The sequence below is a fragment of the Trichoderma harzianum genome (genome assembly GCF_003025095.1).
Source record: "Trichoderma harzianum CBS 226.95 unplaced genomic scaffold M431scaffold_4, whole genome shotgun sequence".
Lineage (NCBI taxonomy): Eukaryota > Fungi > Ascomycota > Sordariomycetes > Hypocreales > Hypocreaceae > Trichoderma > Trichoderma harzianum.
This window is the reverse complement of record NW_020209252.1, coordinates 392,456-414,532: the sequence shown is the minus strand read 5'-3', so window position 1 is coordinate 414,532 and position 22,077 is coordinate 392,456. Positions and strand designations below refer to the sequence as shown.

At 49.3% G+C, this 22,077-nt stretch overlaps 5 protein-coding genes across 5 annotated transcripts; all 5 read right to left on the bottom strand.

Moving 5' to 3' along the window:
• Positions 1-1,767: 1,767 nt before the first annotated feature.
• Positions 1,768-2,852, bottom strand: M431DRAFT_373707 (hypothetical protein). Its single transcript, XM_024914663.1, has one exon. It carries the CDS (start codon positions 2,630-2,632, stop codon positions 2,075-2,077), a length of 558 nt encoding a protein of 185 aa, XP_024776029.1. The 5' UTR covers positions 2,633-2,852; the 3' UTR covers positions 1,768-2,074.
• Positions 2,853-9,850: 6,998 nt separating this feature from the next.
• On the bottom strand, positions 9,851-10,348 carry M431DRAFT_492807 (hypothetical protein; the record flags this gene model as incomplete). The annotated part of the gene is made up of 1 exon (XM_024917042.1): positions 9,851-10,348. The coding sequence occupies one exon, from the start codon at positions 10,346-10,348 to the stop codon at positions 9,851-9,853; it is 498 nt and encodes a 165-aa protein (XP_024776028.1).
• Positions 10,349-11,287: 939 nt separating this feature from the next.
• On the bottom strand, positions 11,288-13,946 carry M431DRAFT_506095 (hypothetical protein). Its single transcript, XM_024918751.1, has one exon. The coding sequence runs from the start codon at positions 13,494-13,496 to the stop codon at positions 11,406-11,408; it is 2,091 nt and encodes a 696-aa protein (XP_024776027.1). The 5' UTR covers positions 13,497-13,946; the 3' UTR covers positions 11,288-11,405.
• A 349-nt stretch (positions 13,947-14,295) lies between these two features.
• On the bottom strand, positions 14,296-14,616 carry M431DRAFT_480043 (hypothetical protein; the record flags this gene model as incomplete). The annotated part of the gene is made up of 1 exon (XM_024915830.1): positions 14,296-14,616. One exon carries the CDS (start codon positions 14,614-14,616, stop codon positions 14,296-14,298), a length of 321 nt encoding a protein of 106 aa, XP_024776026.1.
• Positions 14,617-19,550: 4,934 nt separating this feature from the next.
• On the bottom strand, positions 19,551-21,858 carry M431DRAFT_529239 (hypothetical protein). The gene is made up of 5 exons (XM_024920759.1): positions 21,565-21,858; positions 21,479-21,496; positions 21,372-21,420; positions 20,202-21,318; positions 19,551-20,141 (listed from the first exon to the last, which is right to left on the bottom strand). The coding sequence occupies exons 1-5, from the start codon at positions 21,575-21,577 to the stop codon at positions 19,680-19,682; spliced, it is 1,659 nt and encodes a 552-aa protein (XP_024776025.1). The 5' UTR covers positions 21,578-21,858; the 3' UTR covers positions 19,551-19,679.
• Positions 21,859-22,077: the final 219 nt, after the last annotated feature.

Here is a 22,077-nt window from a genome sequence, read left to right as displayed (position 1 = left end):
GACAAAGAACGTAGCTCTTCAAACGCCCATTTTTTATTTTTGTCCCTCTCTGTTGAACCCCGTGGGAGATTGGCTTTGGGCTGTTGGTGTGGTTGAACATGCCTAGAAGATCAACTCGTATTCATTTTGTGCTTGGGGGCACCATTGACTGTTGTTGTAACCAGCCTTCTCGACCGAGCGTGTTGTCTGTGACTTGGCAGAGACTTTGCTGATAACAAACTTCCTAATGCTTTCTGGGTGTCACTTGGCTCTTCTGAGCACGGCTGAATCTCTGGAAATCTCAATGACTGCTTGATACTCGCCACTGTGAATAGTAGAGCTGATATTATGAACCCGTGTGAGCTACAACGTCCTTTGTCAGCTTGCAAAAACATCACATAGAGCCACAAGTAGGATACGAAAAGAAACTCTGACACAGACGCTATGCGGGTCTCACTTCAGCCTGCTCCAACCTCATCGACCTTTCCCAGACGAGCTCGTCACCGACTTGCTCATCAAGGAACCTCCCTGTACCTGTACGCACGCACGATTCTGTCGGCGGTCGTCGCTGCTGCTGCTGCGCTACCCTCCTCTCGCAATCATCATCCAACCCCCTTCATTCTTAGAGGGTTCAATGGGAAACGCGGGAAGAGAGATGAAATCTACTGGCCCGCGACTTTCTTCCCCCCCTTTCTCTTCCCGATGAATTGAGTATCCCGGGATTGCAAAAGACGACCTTCCCTACACGGGTACCGACAGGTGCCCCACGGGGAGATGCTGCAAATGAGATGAACTCCATACCATTTTCACTCTTTTGTGGAGTGTAAGCGGGAGAACTGCCCATGAACCTGGGGAGAAAGAGTTTCACAGTCAAGAAGTCGCCGAGACGGGAAGCCGCTGTGAGAAGGCAACTTGTTTGGTTCAACGGGAGGATGTACAAGCAAACAAAATCATACCCCTCCTCTCGTCTTTCTTACCCACAGGCAGAAGGATGAGCGAAATGAAAGCGTGTCACAGCAACGAAAAAAAGGAGGCGCGGACCAAGCCCATTTCCCTCTCTCGAGATTGATCATGTGGTCCTTGGAATCCCCGAGGGCCATGTCAATTTTTTGTTCCTCCCTCTCTCTTATCTCTCTGGATTGGATTTCTCTTTCTGTTGAATGTGTGTTTGTGTCATTCATTACACACGGACGGGCTGAGGCTGGCTTGGGGGGTATATGCGGCTGTGAATCATTTGCTGGAAGACAAGGCGAGACATGTAGTGTAATGTAATTCTCGTCTGTCTCTTCCTTGTCGAAAAGGCACCGATGGAAAGTTTAAGCGGCGTGACTCTTTTTTTCTTTTTCTTTTTCTTTTTCTTTTTTTTTCTTTTACCTTAAATTCCTTTTCTGCATTTGGCCCCCGGATTGGATTGGCTGGTGCAAGACTTGTTCCTCGTGATGCCTGGATGACACTTGGCGAAGGAACAGCAGGGAGAGACATTCTCTTCCCGTTCTAAAAGTAGACTCATCCCCCAGCGAGAAATCGGAGTCGAGACCCTTGGAAAGATTCGGGCGTGAGCAAGTGACTGAGCTGCTGCATACCGGATGAGCAAGAGACCATTGTAACAAAGAAAAAGAGCCACAACGGGTACACGCAACTTTCACACGACCTGCGCCAGCGTCGTACCGTGGATTGCCAGACCTACCGGGTACTTCCTCTCCCGTCTTTCTTCGCAGAGCATTGACTCGGCCTCCACGCGATGGGCGGACAATCTTAGACCGGTTCGTGTCTCACATATGCCCTACCGGAACAGCCACTGCTCATCACACCGACTCTTTGAGGACTGCCGCCTCAGCTCGACCCCGTGAGTGAGCGTGACCCTGCTTTTGTTTCTGATTTTTTTCGGAGGGGGTGTGCTTTCATTCGGGTTCTCTGCTTTTCGGCCCCGTCTTGGCGGTCTGTGCGACGGACGAGAAAGAGGGCTGGAGAGATAGTTGGGGGGAGGAGGGGGAGTGTGTCGTTTTGCCTAGCTGCTGCTGCTGCGCGCGTGTCTGTCCATCCCGTCTTTTTCGTTGGAAATTGAGAGTGTTGGTGTAAGCCGGCATCTGCGGTGTTACGGCATGATGATCATGATGCGCTGAAAGGGGGGGGCGATGATAGATGTTCCCGACCAATGGGTTGTCGGAAGCTCGAGGGTTTTTTGGGGGTGAGATGATTCGCTTGAGAGAGTAGGTGGCTTGATGATGAAGCGACGAATGGGGGGAGAGTGTGCAGCAAGTATCAGCCGTGGAGGATGGGATAATGGTGTTTCTGAGAGAAACAGGAATGACATAAGAAATGGGTGGTGTATTACGTGGGAAGTTGGATGGAGTGCGAGATGGGTTGACCGCCTCGAGGGTTTGTGAGATGGATGAAGGAGGAGGAGGGGGAAAGATGGATAATTGAGCGGGATTTGATGAAGGTAAAGAGCGGGATGAAGAAGAAGTTGTGAGTGGTATGAAGAAGGAGAAGGAAAAAAGGTATGAAGCTGAGGTATTTGCCTGAGGTGGTATTGGGTTGAGACGAGACACGGAGAATGGCGGGGTTGTATGTGTATGCCTGGACAGAATCCACACGGCTGGATAATTATCTTGACAGAGATAACGAATATTGCTACTGCTGTGAGCGCCATATTGGTTGAATATGTATTGATGATTTGTAGATGTATATTTGGTTGATGATGTATCAGTTTACAAAGCGCTTTGCTCCGAAGCGCTGCTTGCGTCTTTTACTCGCAATGGTAAACCTTCCGTCTCTCATGAGGATTTTAAACATGTGTGAGGTTAAAATGGACATGCATAAATCAGATTCTCCTCTAGGTTTTGATTCAAGGGCTCTTGTTTATATCGAATTGATTCCCAGCACGCAATTTCTCTAACTTACATGATTAACAAACATACTCTATACAATGATTGATGAATCAGCATATCCTTTAATAGTATGTAAGGCACTACCAGATAAATAGTCCCAAGTTATATCCAAGAATTTACAAACAATTTCTTGAAGCCAGTGCTGGCCGCTAACAAGGGCATCAATGAGCATCTCAACACTTGCAGTCTAATCCAGACAGCTGCTAACCCACAACTACAGCATACGCTCCATACGATCGATAGCCTATAAATGAGCGGGGCGCTTATAGAAAGAATATGCATGTAATTTCACAAGATCAACCAAGAGTCATCATGATGAATCAATAAAACTTGCCCACGTCTCCTACATCATCCATACCATAACCCCGGAAACTACTCAGCAAGGCAATAACCACGGCTATATAACCCCCATGCCAATCAAATCCTCACGGCAAGCCGGAGATTCCTAACCGTCGCTCACCTTTCAGGCACCAGCCAAGCAAAAATCGATAGCGGCTCATCAAGTCTGCATCCCGGAAGGGGGCCCTATACGCCCGGGCAGGGGTGGAGGTCGTAAATCCCGAAGCGGCCCGGCCCCATCCCCGGTTCCCTTCCCACCCCCGGCCGATTCTCTTTCTAACCGCGGGATGGCTGATGCAATGACCCTCTCATCATATGTAATCCTGTACCCTCGGCTTGCTTGGGAATAAGCATGGGGGGCTAGCAGCAGCACACACATTATCGCTTGTAGGTACGTGCTTGTGGCCTGTATGTAGATTGGATGGGTTGCGGACAGAAGGAAGATAACTGTAGTAAGCAGGAGCTGCGGGATGCGCTCGGCATTTGGGTGGTCTAGGATGAGTCGATCATCCTCATTCGGGACATTCGCTGGTTCTTCCCGACGAGCATATATGATATCTCGCTCTCTCTTACCTGCCGGAATAATATCACGCCGCCACCATGGCGAAGCACCCGAAAGAAGAGATAAAGGGAGCCTGTCCGGGCCAAAAATAATCTTATTCAAAGTAACATCATCCCACGTGGACAGTTGCAAATCCCGGTCAAAAGATGCATGGCCCTCATACGACTCTCCCCAGCAACAAGAATGTAACTGGATGACAATTTCAAATAATAGTGAACAGCGTCCGGCACCGACACTCCCTTATGTGTACTCGTACGTGCATCAAAGAGTATGCATGCATCATCGCAGACGCCGAATCCTGTAGGCGTCAGCAACAGTAACCCTGCTTGCTTTGTTGTTGCAGCAGGGCCACAGAGGGCTTATTCCCACCCCTTCGTTGCAATTCTCACTCTTGCTTCTCCTGCATTTCTGGACTTGCGTTCCAGCGACGCCGCATCAGTGCCCAATGATGCAGAACACGTGCTTTCAGTCCGCGTTGCAGATAGCCCCTTATTCCCACCTTGAATCTAGTAAGCAGGACAAATCAATTGGCGTCTAGAGGCAAAACGAAAGAAAAAATGTCAGCTCATCTCCCCATCAGACCGAAATCGTCCGTCGGTGTCCACGATGGAAAATCATCTCCACCTCGCGGTTTGATCAAATTGTCCGCCGGCGATGCCATTCTATGCAGAAAGTAGAAGCAAAACCTCACGTGGGGGGCCGTTCGGGCAGAAAAAAAAGCTCGTAACGACCCTGTAACGTTAAAGCACTGCTGATGCTGGTGTAATTACTCCATCGGGATGAACGTGCTTCTTGTAGTGGCAAATGACGGAGTATTTGCTGACCACGATTACCGTTTGTGCCGTCAGATTCATCAAAGGGTGATCTTCGATCACGCCTCTCGCAAAAGGGCTTTTTTTCTTGCCTGTAAGCCAGTCCACCTTCTTTTTGGGTAGTGGGTAAATGCGATCCCCTACCCCCTAGCACGCGAGGGCCGGCCCGTATGAAATACGTGCAAAGACTTTAGCCGGGGCGTGGGAGGAGCCTGCGGTGAGAGAAGCTATCGGCAAGGGTCCGTGACCACTCCGATGTGTAATGGTCATTGGAATTTCTCCTTGGATGCATACAGGTATGGTTCTTAGATGACTGTCACATCTCAGATGCTCACCCAAACGCCAAGATGCTGCAGACGATGTATCCCGTGTCACGGATTGGGTAACGGGTAACCATGGCCTTGGATTCCGGGTGTGGGGGTTCCCCTCTGCTCACCCACGGGGATGACGCCCTTGTGCACACACGTTTGTGATGATGGTTCGTGATGGAGGCGGAAGGTAGCATTCGTCATGACCATGATGTCGAAGCTCGTCGTCGGTACGGGCGTGATTCCACAAACAAGGCTGAGGCGATGACAAACTACTACCAGTAGAGGGCGTCTTTTCCGTAACACACGTACCGTTATGGCACCGCCGAGGCCGTATCTCGTAGGGATAACGGTCTGATACTGCTCTGTAGCATCTCTGATAGAATGGTTACCTCACCCTCACTGGTGATGGCGAGAATATGGCAACTGATATCAGAATCGAGCCAACGTTGAGTTTGCAGCTCAGAGAGTAGACCGCAGCTCATAAAGCGCTTTCGAATACTTGTAGTTGTGTCAACTGAGAGCTTGTTGTTGAAGTCGTAGCTTTCCATTAGTACTGGTAGCAACTCTCATCTCCTTCGGGCTATTAATAGCACCTTCAGGAGAGTTCAAACCATCATGCTCATCAATTGTATCTTCCATTCTCATCCAAGCATTTGACAGTTTCGATTTCAACATTCACACATTGTAAACCAGGTTTCCCCAGGTTATGACGCCTGTCAATGCTCAATGCTCTGGGTTTGTGCAACACAAAAACCGGCAGCGTGGTAATACTACCTACCATGCGACATCGTGGTGCCAAGATGCGTCTTCGTCGAACCACTTTGAAGTGGTGCCCATGCTCATGATGTAGTTCGCCAATCTACTGCAACGCTGCCCTATGCACGTCGTCGAACTCGTTGACATGATCTCTACTTCTTCTGCTACAGTCGCCACATCGAAAAGACGTGTGACTTTGAAAGTCACATTTGCCTCCGTGATGTTGATAGAGAGCTGTAGTCACGTTCTCTTACTACTTTGCGATAGTCTTGGAATACGTGATCATCCCACCCAAGCAGCCGAGTTTCGGCAGTTGTAAAGTTCGTCAGATATAGCATCTGGCTTCACCATCAAACGTTGCATGACCAAGTAACCATCTTACACAGCACATGGGCTGAAGCGCAGCTCTCATTCGCAACCTCTAATATGGATGGCTGGTCGGGAGATAACCTACCCGGCGGTACTCTCCTACCTGCCTGGAGTAGAAACAGCCCAATGGAGATGAACATCGCCTTCTGTATGTAAACACGAGACGCCATCAGGTCCATCTCAGTGCATTCATAGTACGTTTCAAGCGTGAAGATCACTCCTCTAGACGATTCACATGCCGACGAACACTCGCACTCGCACTCGACGATCCGGAAACTGACTCTCTCACCGACCCGCCATTGCGGACGATCAAGCCAATCCTCTCAAGGCTTAGGAGGCAAAAAGTAGAGAGCGACGGGTCCCAGGTGAGCACAGACCGAAGTCAGATCTGGTCGGACCGATGTACATGCATACAAAGAAGAGAAAAATCTTCAAGCATCCCGTTCCGCCCCCTGCATTTCTCATTATCCCGTCTCACGAGATAAAAAAATATTCTCCTTTAAGAACCTCCCCCTGCCAGATATCCGACTTCATGGCTGAAAGGCAATAGGGGCCTGAATGATGGCAGAGTTACTCGACGGCAAGGAGATGACCGTTCATGTTCACATGATGGACAAGCCTTCGAATCGAAGGCAGATGCCCTCGCTTAAGTGTCGCCCAGGGCATTGCATAATAGAACTTTTCTCGAATCCAGGGCCCAACATGGTATGACCCGCCTGGCTCCTCTGAAGCACACCCCGGTCCAGGCGAAGTGCCAGAATGGCACATGAGAATACTGTACTGGCAGTAGTAGTATAATTGACTGCCGTGACACGAAGCCGAACTTTGCCGTGACTAGAATGTCAAGTCATCCTCCGGATCCGGATCCGCGAGTCAGCCCGGTCCAAGTTATCGCCAACACGGTACTGTCAGGACGTGGGATGCTCATGGACCGGTGATCCGCCACTCTCTGTGTCTCGTGTTTCTGGTACGATTCCGCATCACGTCGCCGGCAAAATCCTGCTTTTGAGCCTCTTCCGATGCGCAACAAAGATTCCTAACAGCAATCAAGCATACTGATAAGAACACAACTGAAGCGAATGATTCGCCATGTGAAAGAAAACACTCAGCGGCGATTCCGAACGCGCTAAGCAGGTCCTTCTGCGGCCCATAAAAGCAGACATAACAGGGCCGAGCAAACTGGGGCTCAGTTCTTTGTCATTGCAGAATTTCAAATGCTTGCAAGGGTAGACGTGTGAAAGCCCACTGCCAGGGATTGCTCGCGACCCATTGACATTTTTCGTAAATAAAATAAAATAAAATAAAAAACAACTCAATATTTTTATTTTATTTTATTTTATCCATTTCCATCCCGGCCGAATGCCCCGGAAACAGTGCCCACCGTTTCGGACCGTCTCCGATGAATTAATATCAATGGATCAGAGCCAACGCCAAAGTGCTGAGTGGCGTTAATGGCATCGGTGTCGCTTTGGCGATAAGTCTGTTATGTTGGTGTTGTATGTAGTTCAATTCGCCGACAATCCGCGAAGCCGCGGCAGTGCTTGTAGTTGAATGATCTTCAAGCCAAAACGCCACAGCCGTGCGGCTCGCTGCTAAAATCCATTAATTACGGAGTATTTCGCAAGTCAATAAACGGTCATGGTCGCTTCTGGGGAAAACACTCCGTTTTGAACCGACGATAATGAATGCGGTAGGAGGAGAATAATTCGCCGACGGTATCGCATCGAGAATCCTTCAAGGCCACATGGGAAAATGTTGTGACCAACAAAGGAAAATAAATAAATCTCGAAAATAATATGCCCGCGGAATAAAATTAAGGAAATCCCAGTGGATCGCCAAAATCTGCAGCCAAGGGCCAAGCAACAGACCCTGGAGTGACGACCACGTTTTTCAAAAGTGCCTCCTTTTAGCACACCGGAAGGCATCCGGCAGCCAGGGCCCGACCCCATGTCGGAATCTTGCCCTTGATGGCCCTGTGACTATGCAGCGATCTGACTGTACGGAGGGTGGGCTCCGTCCTCCATATGTGGAATTTAACGTTACGTGGAAATCAGATCGATACTAGCTCGTTGACGGAAGAGGATGTTGCTGATATCTGGCTTCTGCCATTGGTTGGCAGAGTGCCGAAATAAACTCGTCGGACAATGTACAAGCTATGCGATTTGCATTAGGAGGCATAGTGCGATTCTTCGGTTACATGAGACTGCGAATGCTTATTCGAGGGTTTTGCCTCCGTTTCGTATTCGACTCCCGTTTGCGAAGCTGTCCGATTTGAGCTCTCAAACAACATAGAATTGCTTCATTTCCTAATTTCGACTCTCTGACGCACTTCCCCCGGTCAGGAAACCCGAGTATAGAACAGAAATAGGAAATGAAAGCGCCCAAGGGGAGGCGTATTGAGCGGTAGGATACCTTGGTGAGCCATGCGTCTCCGAGCAGCACCGGATGTCGATGAGCCTTCTCATTGGACACAGGGAGGGGAGCCTGGTAAAGCGGATAGCTTCTGCTTCTGACAGCTGCGGATCATAGTTCTGATGCGGCATATCACCCTGAGCAGGGCAACAAGGCTGATGAGATTCGAATGGGTTTACCCCTTTGATCGCCCTCCAGGTGGATGTCTTGGCTGGGCGCCCCATCTGAATGTTGCAATACTCCTCCCATTGCCCAATAGCGGGCAGTTGTCGAGAGGGCGCTACCATGATGAATTGTAATCCAAAGCAGTCTCTGCCCTAATAGGCATGCATAAAAAGCATAAGCAGTGATGTAGCTTGAATCTGATTGGGCTTCGCGAGGAAAGGCGTGGCTCCTCACGATGATGTTGAGTGAGTCGTAGACAATCACACAAGGTATGAGTGGTATAATTTTATGATATGACACCCACAGCAGTACGACGTGTCACGACTTTGATGGCCCGGCAGTTCTCTGCACTCAATGCAACAATTCCCTCATTCAGAGATGTGATTTGTCCAAAGCTCTGTGGACACCTGCAAGTACTTTGTAGGTTCATGTAGACTCTTGCGTGTGCAGGTGAGAGGTTATAATCCCGGCCGAGAAAGATCATGTAGATGCCGACGGTTGAATATGCAGCTGTAGTTTAGATTTAGACTGCTTGATACGAGAGACCCTTGGTCAGTAAACGCCCGAATGAAGGCGAACACGATATCGGCCAAACCAAGAGCCTTGAGACGCATAGCTGATTTAGAAACAACTGGCCAGGGACATGAAGCCCTGCCACGAATTCGATGCTCACCAGCCATTGTCGGTGCTTTTATTCGTGATGAGAAATACCAGGAAATCCATGACAACACGGGATGACAGCGGGACGTCTAGCTTCGTGAGCATCTCGGCCTCACTACTCCGTCCAACAAGTATACCAAGACCACCAATGCAGATAAGCATGGCACTAGCGGATATGCTCCATCAGGAAAGCCAAGGCTGCATCTAATACCACTTTACCGCCTTCTGGTGATCTTCTAGAATCGATTTGTCAATCCGTACCTGGAACATGCATGAGTGTCTGGACAACTGCCAGTGGTGGGATTTGACGATTCCTCGAACTCACCTCTGTGATGGACGCATTTGTAACCACACGTGGGCCTGTAAGAGACACGAAACACACAATCTTATCTTTCCACCAGGGTCCTTCAGTCGCCGTTCAGATTTGACCCCAGAGGATACGAGTTCCCTAACAAGAAGGGGGTTCGGCCATTTTGCGGGGGAACGAAGATCCTCACGAAAGCCGCCTAGTCCCAACCCTTTTGAACGAATCAGCATCGGCTGTCGCCATCGTGAAAAACGTGTCGAAATGGGTACAGCGCATGAAACATGCCTTTAGGCCCGCTCGGTCAGAAAGCTTGACAGCTGCTGTTTATTTTGTCTGGACGTGCATGCGCGGATACTCGTATAGCTGTGTGAAATGCCGTAGAGAACGGGCGTGCAGATCCCCCTCACTGACCGTTTGCGAGACTCGCCTCCGTGACAGGGTAGAGCATAGTCGGCGAGCATACGAAGTAGTCGGCGAGATGGGAGGGAATTGCCAGCAGCCCATGTCAATACGAAGTAGAGGCTGTGATTTGTGTTGATTCTCCGTTTTCTCCATGGCACATGTACCGAGTACGTGAGCCTCGACAAGGCGTTCCTCACGTGGCCGCTGTCGGAAAAACGTGAGCCACCAATGACCAACACAGCCTCGTCTGACTTCAACGCTGCCAACAAGTATCTTGTACTTGATAGCCCTTCACAACACCATCCCCAGAATCCCGAGAAAAGACGGCCAAACCGAACCCATTCGTGTTTTGCAATCCAAATTCCCCATTCGGGCCTGTTCATCACAATGGCCCTCCTCCACACAGCCTGATCTGCCCGGACTCTAATCGTCTTTCCCTCCCCCCCTGGTTAATTTGAGACCGGGAGGATCATGGTTCCCCATGGAGACTCAACGTGCGCAGCTCAAAAGCTCCCCCATGACACTCTGTTCCTGCCTCCCACGGGGCCTTTCGGGTTTGTCGCGGGATCAGCAGGGACACATGGAACAGGTAAGACGGAGGGCCGCGTAACGACGGAAGACGGAAAAAGGACGAGCTCGCACTCATACGCCCCTCCCAAGAACAGTTTGCTTCCCCCCCCCCCCAAAACGACCCCCAACCTCATCCCACCCCCTCCCCTTCAAGATTGCGAAAGGGCAAGGAAGACGAAGAGGAAAAGCCGAACACGGTTCGTTCTCTCGAAAAGGGTTCGATGGATGCTAGATTTAGATTGCGCCAGTAGCATGGCGGGTAGATGTCGTTTGGGGGGAGTTTGCGAGCTGTCACATTTCCAATCCGATTTGGGGTTCCCGTTGCATTTAGCCGGTTATTTTTATTTTATCGTTTATTAATTTTCTTTTCATTATGCGTCAATAATAGCCGCTCCAATGCAGTTATTCGTTTCCCTGCTCTCTCCGTCTCGTTACGTGGAATCAGGATCGAATACGTAATGGATCACGGACCTCACTGACAACGCAGACTATGATTCTTCCTACCTCAGATGGCATATGTGTTGTTCCCATATCGGGATTGTCGTGCATAGTCAAAATCATCAAATTTATGCTTGACCTGCCATTGGCACGCTTCTGGCTGTCCTCCTCGGTTGCGATGTGTAAGATTCGTTGGCTCAACTACTCCATATGGGGTATCGCCTTGTTTACTGAAAGCACGCGCCTGGTCAAGTCAATCATCTATCATCTCGAAAATTATACACGTAACAATGAAGTCACACTAATTCAGAAAATCACCTTCATATATTGGATAGCTAATTGAGCATTTGCAGTGATACTCTTCAAACACTCTCCAAGGCGCCCCTTTAATCTACATTAACAACCCGAGACATCTCATTTGACCCGTCTCACTCAATCCTTCTTTGCCGCAGAACCTCCAATCCTCCTGTACTTCCTCGAGTCATTCTTCCTCATCGTCGTCTTATCTCTGTTTCCTTTACCGCCCTCCCAGAATCCCTTGCCTCTCCTGCCAATCACGCTACGGCCGCAGAAGCGACACGCTTCGACGGCGTAGTTTTGCTCACGGCTGCAGAAACCACAGATCATCCTGTTTGCCCACTCGTTGATATGATCCTCAGCCTGGTCGTGGCACTTGTCGCACTTGTGCACACGATTGCAACATGAGAAACGGAACCAGCGGTAGGACTTGCGGTAGTGGGAGCAGGTACCCCTATCTGGGAGTTGGTCGCCTGCATGTAGTCCCAGCTTCTCTTGCTTCCGGCGAAGGCCAGCTGAAGAAGGCGGGGGAAGCGATCCAGGGGAGATAAAGAGGAACTTGACCTCGGGAATTTTAAAGGTGAATTTGCTGTGACAGTCGCGGCAGACATTGGTCGTGGTCTCGCCTCTTACAGAAACGAGCCCTTGACTTGGTGTCGAGCACTTGGCGCACGTAGGCACAAAGGTGCTCGGCAGCATATCTGCCACCTTGCCTCCTGAGAGATCAATGAACCCAGCCCTTGCCGAATTCTCATGAACAAGCTGTTGGTTGAATTTGGCAGCGAGAGGTGTCGCGCATTTCTTGCAGCTCGACGTCTTTTCGACTCCAGGCTTGAGCCCGGTCATGTCATTTAACGTCTTGCATCTCTCGCACTTGACACTCAGACTCAGGATCGATATCTGTAAAAGTTCGACGCTGTGAAGTTCAATGTTTGGAAACGAGATCATAGTGCCGTGTTCAACCGCCTCACTAGACGATGGAACTGCCGCGACATCATCGTCATTTCCCAATATTGCCCCACCGTCTTCATCAGAGTCTTCGTAGCTATCTTCTTCTGATTCGTCTTCTTCGTGGCCAATGCTCCATTCAGGAGGCCGAGGAATGACCTGAATATGACCTTTTCCTTTGATAAGAGGCTGCGATGAGCTGGCAGAAGCCTCTTCGTTAGTTTGTGACTGAGACTGCTGCTCCTGTATCGCTGCCGCAGCCGCAGCCGCCGCCTGCTCCTTCTCAGCCTTTAATGCCAGTTCATGCGCCTGCTTTGCAAGATTATGGAGGTTCTGAGCCAGATAATTGACATGACTCATAAGTGTCATGTTCTTCTGCTCCAGAACCTTTTCTGCAAAGAGGTCTTCAATGGGTTCTGCATCATCGGCGTTTGCTTCATTTAGCTGCACGCGCAGCTGCTGCAGCGGATACAAGAGCGGAATGATTAGATGAATGCTGTTGACCGAGTGCAAACCAGAAGGGAGCTCAGCACGACGTTTTGGCTCGAGTGGTAGCGTGAAAATGACACCATCAGCAGAACGGCGGAACTGAGGCATCCTTCCCATTCTCGCCTCGAGTTGTCGAATCTCCTGAGCTCGCCTTGCTTTCGCCTCGGCAATCTGTTCTCTAGTGTATGATGGTTCCGGGATATATCGTCTTGGAGGAGGGCTGGGAGCAACCTGCGCTTCCGCTATGGGAGACTCGATAGCAGCCGACTGTTTCTGTTCCGCTACTTGGTCGAGATGTCTCGTGTCTTTGAACGATACTAGTTTGATCGTTTCGACTTTCTGCTCCGACAAGAATCGTTCCAGATTCCTGTCCAAAGCATAGACCAATGCTAAGAGAGTTGAACCCTTCTTCTCCTCGGCGAGCCTATCCCAGCCTCTCTCAACATTGATGCTGAACCCCTTAGGGATATCCTTATTCCTGACTAACAGCACCGGCCTTTCTTCCGGATAGTCCTCAGGAACGCGGACATCACAATCCAAGTAGGGTAGCTCAAAGGGAAAATCTGGATCTGAAGGCTTAAGCTTGAATATCAGAGATGTCTCTCCCGCCGCAGTCGTGGACTCTTTGGGTGAGAATCTCCTCTTGAGCTGTTCGATGTGATAGCCGCGCGGGTCCTGAATCTGTGCTTCAGGCACGGGCTTGGACACAACCCGGGCATCGGGGGTGTCTGTTACGGCTTGCCTCCTATCCAAAGGCGACCCGTCTGGCTGCGTCTTGAGTGCAATCATGATTGAAGACGTCGAATCAAGAGAATCCAATATGGCTGAGCTGATAATTGTTGGACAAGTGTCACGGAGGTGACGGATATTGTACACACAAAGGAGAGCCGCAACGCCAAAACCAGGGACAGTAAAACAAAACAAACTCCTGCTATGTGATTCCAGACGATCGAAAAGCAAAGAGCAAGACTCGTAAGATCTTATTTAACTTGAAATCAACACTCGGAGAGCAAAGAGGCGATATTGAATCCCGAAAGCTCAGGTGGGGCTGAGCATCCGTTACAGATGTTGGTGGGGTTTCGATGACTGCTTCTCTACGGACTCCGTACTATGAGTCACTAGCAGCCAGTTGGTCAGCCAACATTTAGTGGTAGTGCTCTAACGGCAATATACTGGGAAAAGCTGCGAAAATTAGTTAGAGCGGAACCTGCACGGCATCTCCAGGCCTCTTAAACTTGGATCCCTTCATTTTGAGGCTTTGTGCTGAATTATAGGAGACAAATTTTGACATTGTCATTTCTGTAGTCATTCAATCCATAGTGAGTCACTGTAGAACTAACCGTTTGAAGCAACTATCCCCTACAGGTTAGCTCTTTGACGCAGTATCGTGCCTTTGCCTTTGATAATGCCATTGATGCTTTTTGTGATACGGACATTTGCCAACGCTCTACTCATTTAATATTGCGCGTCCATACTGGAGCGCTACTCCGCACTGCCGTAGGAGTGAGTAGAGTGCTAATCGTCGATCTGTGGCTATGGGCCGAATAGAGATGCGTCTCAAATTGTATCGATTACAAAGGAGCTATAATCACACAACGTACCATTTGAGCACGTTGGGCAGTTTAATTGGCAGTAAAGAGAGCCTGTGGTTTGAATGACTTGCCTTGATTTTGGTTGGCTGATCCCACGGCTGTACAGCCATGCACCCATCACACGATGCTTGATCTTTGTTCGTATCGGCAATAGACATGCATGCGTCTAGTTCAGGCTCTTCTTCACTTCTTGCAAAACCGTCGTGTTTATGTGCCGATCTAAACGGAATATCCTGATGTACAATCAAGACATAAAATACAAGGATTAGAGCCTGACGGAGTTTATAGACGCAGGGAGGCAATTCGCAGGCATACATATTGTAGCCGGTGCAGCTGCGGCTGCGAGACATCTCAACGGTAGCTCGGCAAAAAGGAAATAAATAAATTGGACGAAAATCTTTTCCTTGTTATCCGCCATCCTGCTCGTTTATCCGGGGAAAGAAGACAATGATCCTATTTGCCTGATGGTGACCTTGTCAGTCAACAGAATGACTACCTGCGAAGCTGTCTGGTGGATGGACATGCAGCAGCGCATGCGTGTGTACTTATTCGGTAGCTATCTAAACACCTGGGTGGCTGAATCGAGAAGGGAAAAAGGAGGCACCTCGGGGCGAGATCGAATCAAGAAAATAGAATCAAGAAAATAGAATAAAAATAAAATGAGTAAAATAAAATGAATAAATAAGTAAATGCAACGCGAGTTAGACAATGCGGAGACGTTTGCCTGGTCGGTGTTTTTCGTGGCAATAGCATCACAACACCCTGCATCACGTTTACCTTTACATGAATGCACGTACATGCGTAGCAGCAGTCTGGCACATACAGTCACGCCCGGCAGTGTGATCCGGGGAGAGGCATGAGACAGCAGCACGCATGAGAGACATGGAGAGATACGCAACGGCAGACAGACAACCAGACAATGTAGGGAGAGAGACCATGTCGAGCTGCCGCCTGCTTGCTCACCGTGATCAGACAGGCACACACGCCCCCCATCTGTAGGTTCGGGGATGACCTGAGGGTATCCGCGAGACAAAGGCATTGGTGCTCTTTCTACCTACTAAGAGCTCCGTGTAATCCGCACACGATGTGTACATGCAGCTTCAGCATTCCAATGTTGTAACTAATGTGAGGAGCTCAACAAACATGAGCCCCCCATTCGCATGCCCCACGGAGAAAAAAAAAAAAAAGAACATCACACATAAGGCGCACATGGGGCAATGCAATGGACGCGAAAGAGTGCTTGAAGAGCATAAACAAGTCAAAAAAAGGACGGAGAAAAAGGGAATAGAGCCAAAAAAGGAGGGGGGCAGCAGATGCCTGGTGCCGGAGTAATTTGCAGCTGGACGAATGGCTTGGTCGTGGAGGTCTGCCAGCTCAGCAATTGTCAGGCAGATGACCTTGGAGGCGGGATGGCGGCTGCATCAGCGCCTGGGGGGGCGGTGAGAAGACTCTAAGCAGGAGGCCAAACCACTTTGAAGGGTTGCAGGGCAGGATTCGGGAAGTGTTGGCCTCATCATGCCGTAAGAGGAATCCCTGAGCTGAGGCCTGTGGTTTCATTTTTCATGCTGAGAGGAGATGCTGCTGCCCTCCACCTCCGAACTGGGAGCAGAGAAGCACATCTTGGGAGAAACAGCTGGTGGGGTCTGACACCACCCGCATGCAGCACAATATAAGAATAGATGCATCTTGCTATTGGCCTCTGTGGAAAAATGGAAAATAAAAATAAATAAATCATATTATTATTATTGTTTGCATTTATTCTTATTTTCGTTTCGTTTATTTTTTCTCTCCGCTACCCTTGTCGGCATTGTTTTTCCACCCCCCGGCCGCCGTTTGGGTATCGACAAGAAAGCAGCCTCGCAGCTCAACAGACCTGGAGCTCCATCTCTTTTCCTACAATTTGGAATGGATATGTGGGAATTGTTTTGACAAGCTGGGCACCGTTTCTCCTGTACTCAACATCCCGTATACGCATCCAGAGTACCTACTTTCCCATCTTCAGCTTACATGTCCATGTGTCCTGTGTCTACAGAGCACTTCTACCGTCATACCTACAACCACCAACTCATTGCGTTACTTGACTCACACCTCACTCAACTCGTCTCATTTAAATCCTTCAAGCCTCCAAATTCCCCGGCTTGCGTTTCCGTTGCATCTGTAGTGGCTGTCTCCCTGCCCAAGATATATTAAGTAGGGTGTATAAGCTTGTGTGTATACAAACAACAAAGCCCTTCTGCTTAGCTGTAGGAATCCCCGAAAAAAGCCCTCGTATATCACAAGCCCCCTGTCCATCGTGTTCTTCTTTTTTGCCTTTTTTCTTTTTTCCCCTTTGGCTAAGCCATCGCCATGGGACTCGAGAGCGTGCGCAATAACGCCGCGGTCAGGCAGACTTTCTGAGGCCCCTTTCCCCCCGCAATGTTCTTTGCTCGCCTTTTGGGCGTCAAAAACGGCCATGGCTGAATCACACGAGAAGCCCCATCTGACGGCCGCTCGTTCGACTTTTCTCGCCAATGCAAGACGGAGCATGTGTTCCTGGCCGCCTGAAGGGCCGCATGCTAATGTACGTGTATGTGCGTACAGCTGTCTGTACATGCATCAAGCTTTCTTTCCCATCACCATCACAGACACTTGACACACACTGACGCATGCACGGACACAACGCACAGAGAGACATGCCTCCGCAAGCACAAACCCCCCCCCGCGTCTAAGCATTATTCACACATCACACATCACGCACCACGCGCATTATCTGCATGCGCTCCGTACGCCCATCACCGGCAGTAAATAGCTAACCTGTACGAGGCTGCGGGCTGGGCCGTCCAGGTCGCGATGGTACCTGTACCAAGACACCTTGTGCAAGCTTGTCGTGTTACTTTGTACTCACTCGGGAGCAGGCTGCTCTCACACACTCACACAAGACAAGACACGCATCAATAATATTCACAGACTCAGACATGGATGCTAGAGTCTTGGCACTTGTGCAAATTAATTGCATCTGCAGCATAAGTTGATCCCCCATATCAGGTGGCAAACTATGTTATCAGCATGATGAGCCTTGGATGCTATCGCCATCTGCTCGGATGCTTGTCAGTCCCGGTTATCACACCGAATCTTCCGTCATCCAATCTGTCGTGCTCTCAAGTGAATGGACAAAATGATATAGGTAGGGTGTGTAGAGAGCTGCCCAAGCATTGAAAAGTCGTGTTACAATGATCATGCCGCTGTTCATTTCTCTGCTCTGAACACGGGCGCCAGCCTTCGTCTTCCGACTGGCTGAACCGTTTCAATGTTTTGGCGCCTCCTCGTCGTAAACGGTCAAGACTCGAAGCTGGGAAGATTGCCGTTGTAATCCCATTCGATGAAATCTGCTGAGCCACTTACTTCATGGATCCCGGCTGCCGTCACACCGGTCACTTTGTTCGTCACATTACACAGCAGCCTCTGTGGTTTCATTCGAGTTTTGTTGTACAATGTAGACGGCGCCTCCATCTCGATTTGGTGCCACTGCACTTTTTATCAGAAGGGAGGGCCTTGGCGTTTTCGAATCAAGTTTTTTTTTCCCGTTGCCTTATCTTGCAACACCATACGTTCTGTTATGAACATGCATGTTGTGTACTATTGCTCTTCCGAGACGTCATGCTTTGCTCAACTTGACCTTACCGACTCTTGTCTCGCATTGGTCACCGCATTTCCGTTTTTGTAATGAGAGAATCCGTTTTGTAAAACATGACCTGCGTCTTCCCTTCTCCGTCCAGGGATCACTCGCTCACCGGCTGCATCAGCCGCAGCTGAAAAAAAAAAAAGGAATTATACGTCGCAAGACCTCTAAGTAGGGACTTGTCACAGTTTTTTACTAGGATCAATGCTTTCAGACCGCAACTTTTCTTTTCTAATTTTAGGTAGGAAAGCCACTTAGTTTAAAAAATGGCTTGATTGACGTGTAATACTGTTTTGGGGCGTGACCGGTTGATGTGCTACGTTGGGATGAAAGTGCTGTATGTCATGGCCTTGAGCGGGCCTCTGTTTTATGGAGCGTAATATTGGGCTTCGGTGGATTTGAGAATTAAGTTGGGGGGTAAGAATTAATTGATTAAGAATAAATATTTTATTTTTCGAAAGTATTCCAAACGGTGCTTGGGCTTTGAAGGAGATAACGGAAGAAAACGGCTCTCCTTTTGGTTTCTAGTATTGATCACTCTTCCTTTAGGTACTTGTAAGAAGCACCCACATCAACCCTAAGTTTAAACAAGTGTATTTAATGTGAAAATCATGTTCATCCAATTAAATCACCTCTAACCCTCTAGATAGATATATGGTAGGACCCTCTGCAAGTTCCTCAAGTTCCTCTTGCAAGATGATTTGTATTCCCAGCTCTTTTTCATTCGACTTGGCGCATTTCGTCTTCGAGATATGGCGTCTACTACATTAGGAGAAATAAACTTCCAAGATATCAGTTTGTAAGGGGATATCATGATGCAGCTTTGGCATGGTTGTGTGAGCGTGGCTAGCCCCTGTCTCATTACAGGGAAAGCAAGACAAAGAAGAGCCGAGCTGAGTGAGCAAGTAATAGGACACTTGCGTGATGTATAACATGATGAAACACAAGAATATGTTGTCGATTGCCTGGAGCAATGTTTGATTCCTAGCAGCAGCGTTGACCCTGCGAGCAACATTATTGATCACCGCTGCTATATTTCTTATCTGGGCGCCCCTTCGTCCTTCATGCCTCTGGTCCATGTTGGCTACCCGTGATTGAGGGTCAAAGCATCTGATAACTGTTGAAAGGTTTCCTTATTAGAATAGTGATTGCATAATCCGTGTAGCTGGACGTTCCAGCTCAATCTTGACGTGTTGAGCGTAGTGGTGAGTGCGATCTGTGACACATCATTTGAAAAGATCGCTACGGCATCTTATAACTTGGCAGCCTATTCCACCAGATTGCCATAGGTACCCTCCGGTAGAATCTTTGAACCTTATTGTATATATAAAAAGCATGATAGTTGTTGACGTTGAAGCTTCTGAGGCGGGCCTTCAGATTGGCTTTCAACAGTGGCATCTTATGTTTTGTGGCTTCTGCCGTTGGTTCAGATCATGCCTTCTAGCAGGTGACTCTAGTCAATTGATCCAAGTGCTGTACAGTCTTTCGTCGAACCATCACTTGCAGCTTATTGAGCCGTAAATAACTTATGAGCTAAAACCTCTATCCCTTAAATAGACTTCAAAGGCTTTGATAGCATGTTGGCAAAGCGCAGGCAAAATGTCTTCATAAACTTTGTAGATTGATTTAGATTATCAACTCGCAGCGACGAGCAAAATGGTTTCTATTTGACCAACTAGGCTTTTTGTATGACCCCTTATCTATGTTCAGACTCAAGCTCCCTTAAAAATCATTCTCATCAGAGCCAGCCACAATGACATTGTTAACCTTGAGAACCATGCGACACAGCTGTGTTGCCAGCTGCAGCTGCTGCTTCTTGCTAATCAGCGGGTCAATGACAAAGGCGGCCTTCATATCGTTGTCGCCACGTCCCATGCAATCAACACCGAGCTTTCCTCTGTCGCTAGGTCCTGCCTTAACCTGCTGGCTCTTCACCTCCGCCAAGGTTGAGATGGAGTTGAGACCACTGTTCTCGGCCAGGGCCATGGGGACGGCGTCCAGGGCTTCGGAAAAGGCGCGCATGGCGTACTGCTCCAAGCCAGGGGTCTTGCCGGCGGCATCTTCAACTGCCAGAGAGCAAGCAATCTCGGCAGCACCACCTCCGTAGACGACTCGATTGTCTTTTACGAGGTTTCTTACAACGCAGAGCGCATCGTGTAGTGAGCGCTTGGCCTCGTCAATGATCTAAACATCCCATGTTAGCTGAAAGAAAATCCGATAGGTATTAAAACAACTAATTCTTACCATCTTGTTGCTTCCTCGTACAAAAACGGTCACGGCTCGGGTGTTGGCGCACTCCTCAATGACCAGCATCTTCTCTCTTGTCGTTCCAAACGACATTTCTCTGACAATGCCGGCGGAACCCAGCTTCTCTGGCTTCAGGTCCTCAAAGCGAGGCACTATCCTCCCGTTGGTTGCAATAGCAATCAATTCAATCTCAGGGCCACCGACCCATCGCACAGCAGGGAGCTGGTTCTGGAGCAACAGGTGGTTTGCCTCGTCATCAAAACCCCACTGGCAGATGGCCAAGTTTGCACCGGTGTCCTTGATCTGCTGAATCATCTCAATAAACTTCTCCTTCTCGTAGTTTTGCAGCTTCTTGAACTCCTCTACACTTGTGATATCGAGGTGGTGCTTGGTCTTGGGCTTGGGGGGCTCGAAAGCGCATGTTAGGATGGCAATCTTGGCATCCTTGACTTCTGAGGGCATCTGGGGATGAGAGAAATCCTTGTCGATGATTACACCCTTGACAAGGATGGTGTCCTCGAGAGCGCCACCAACCTTGCCATCGACCTTGATCAAATCGAAATCCACGTCTTTCCGCTCGAGGTCAGCCACCGACAGAACGGCGTCAACGGCAATCTTGGCAAACTGGTCATGAGCCTTGGAGACAATCTTGCTTCCCAAACTTGTCCGCGCCACCTTGAGCAGGTTAGTAGTCTCCTCCTTTGAAAACTCGATGGTATCTGAGATCTTGTCCAACTCGGCAACAGCAATATCGCAGGCTTGGTCGTAGCCGTCGGCGATGCGGATAGGGTGAATGCCCTTGTCGATGAGGTCGGCGGCCTGCTCCAGGAGGGCGCCCGCCAGGACGACCACACCAGTAGTGCCGTCACCAATCTCCTCGTCTTGTGATCTCGAAAGCTCCACCAGCAGCTTGGCAACGTGGTTGCTGACTTCCATCTGCTGGAGAATGGTAGCTCCATCGTTCGTGACTGTGATGTCGCCGTCTGGAGAAATTAGGATCTTGTCGAGACCGCGAGGACCAAGTGACGTCTTGACGAGGTTGGCAACTGTTCGGGCGGCGAGGATGTGTGACTTGACGGCTTCGTTGCCAAACTGGCGCTTCTTCTTCCCCTGACTAGACCGCCGTTAGATGGTGTTGAGGTGCACACACGACGTCCTGGAACTTACTCTCTGACGACAATGAAGGGCCGACCTTGCTCATCCTTCACCACCGCCGCTGCACGTTGAATATTAGCTGTGGTCTCGAGGTCATCGTCGGGCCAGCATCGATTTACCGTTGGAAACATCTAGATCTAAATTGCGTGTCTGTTAGTTTCCACGCCTCACCCCTGACAAATCGATGGACTGGATCTTGACATACTCAGCGAATTCATTTTGGCTGGGGGAAACTTGTGATCAAATTTACACAAGACAACAGGAATTAATCAATCTCGGCACCAAATGAATAAACCCCCGTGATTTGGTGACAGAGTATAGCTTCAAGCTTCCACGATCGTGCCCGAATTTTTCGACCGTTTGGGGGGGAAGTTGCCTACAACTCCCACTACAACAGGGTGCGGGACACGGACTAAGAAAAGTCCGTCACCGGTCACCCCGCCAAAGTATCGAGCTCCTGGAAATGCCCCTCCATGACTTAATCAAGGAGGCACGAGCACGCTTTAGTACTGATGCGCCTCCGACAAATAAACTTGAGCTAGACAACTGCTTTTATACAACTGACATCGGCCGTTCCATTGTCTGTCTTGTTTACTCTTAATATTCTTCTTTTTGTCTCTACAATTCTGGATCTTGCTACCAGCATTCGCAACAGCTCCGTCGCATCGCAAGGCGCACTGCAACCCAGGAGGCGACGTCTGCCCAAGTCCATGAGTCA

Coding starts and splice junctions, on each gene's coding strand:
- M431DRAFT_373707 (XM_024914663.1), bottom strand. CDS start 2,632: ATGGCGCTCACAGCAGTAGCAATATTCGTTATCTCTGTCAAGATAATT.
- M431DRAFT_506095 (XM_024918751.1), bottom strand. CDS start 13,496: ATGATTGCACTCAAGACGCAGCCAGACGGGTCGCCTTTGGATAGGAGG.
- M431DRAFT_529239 (XM_024920759.1), bottom strand. Junction 21,319..21,371: donor CCCTTCATTGTCGTCAGAGA/GTAAGTTCCAGG, acceptor ACGGCGGTCTAG/TCAGGGGAAGAAGAAGCGCC. Junction 20,142..20,201: donor TACGAGGAAGCAACAAGATG/GTAAGAATTAGT, acceptor TGGGATGTTTAG/ATCATTGACGAGGCCAAGCG.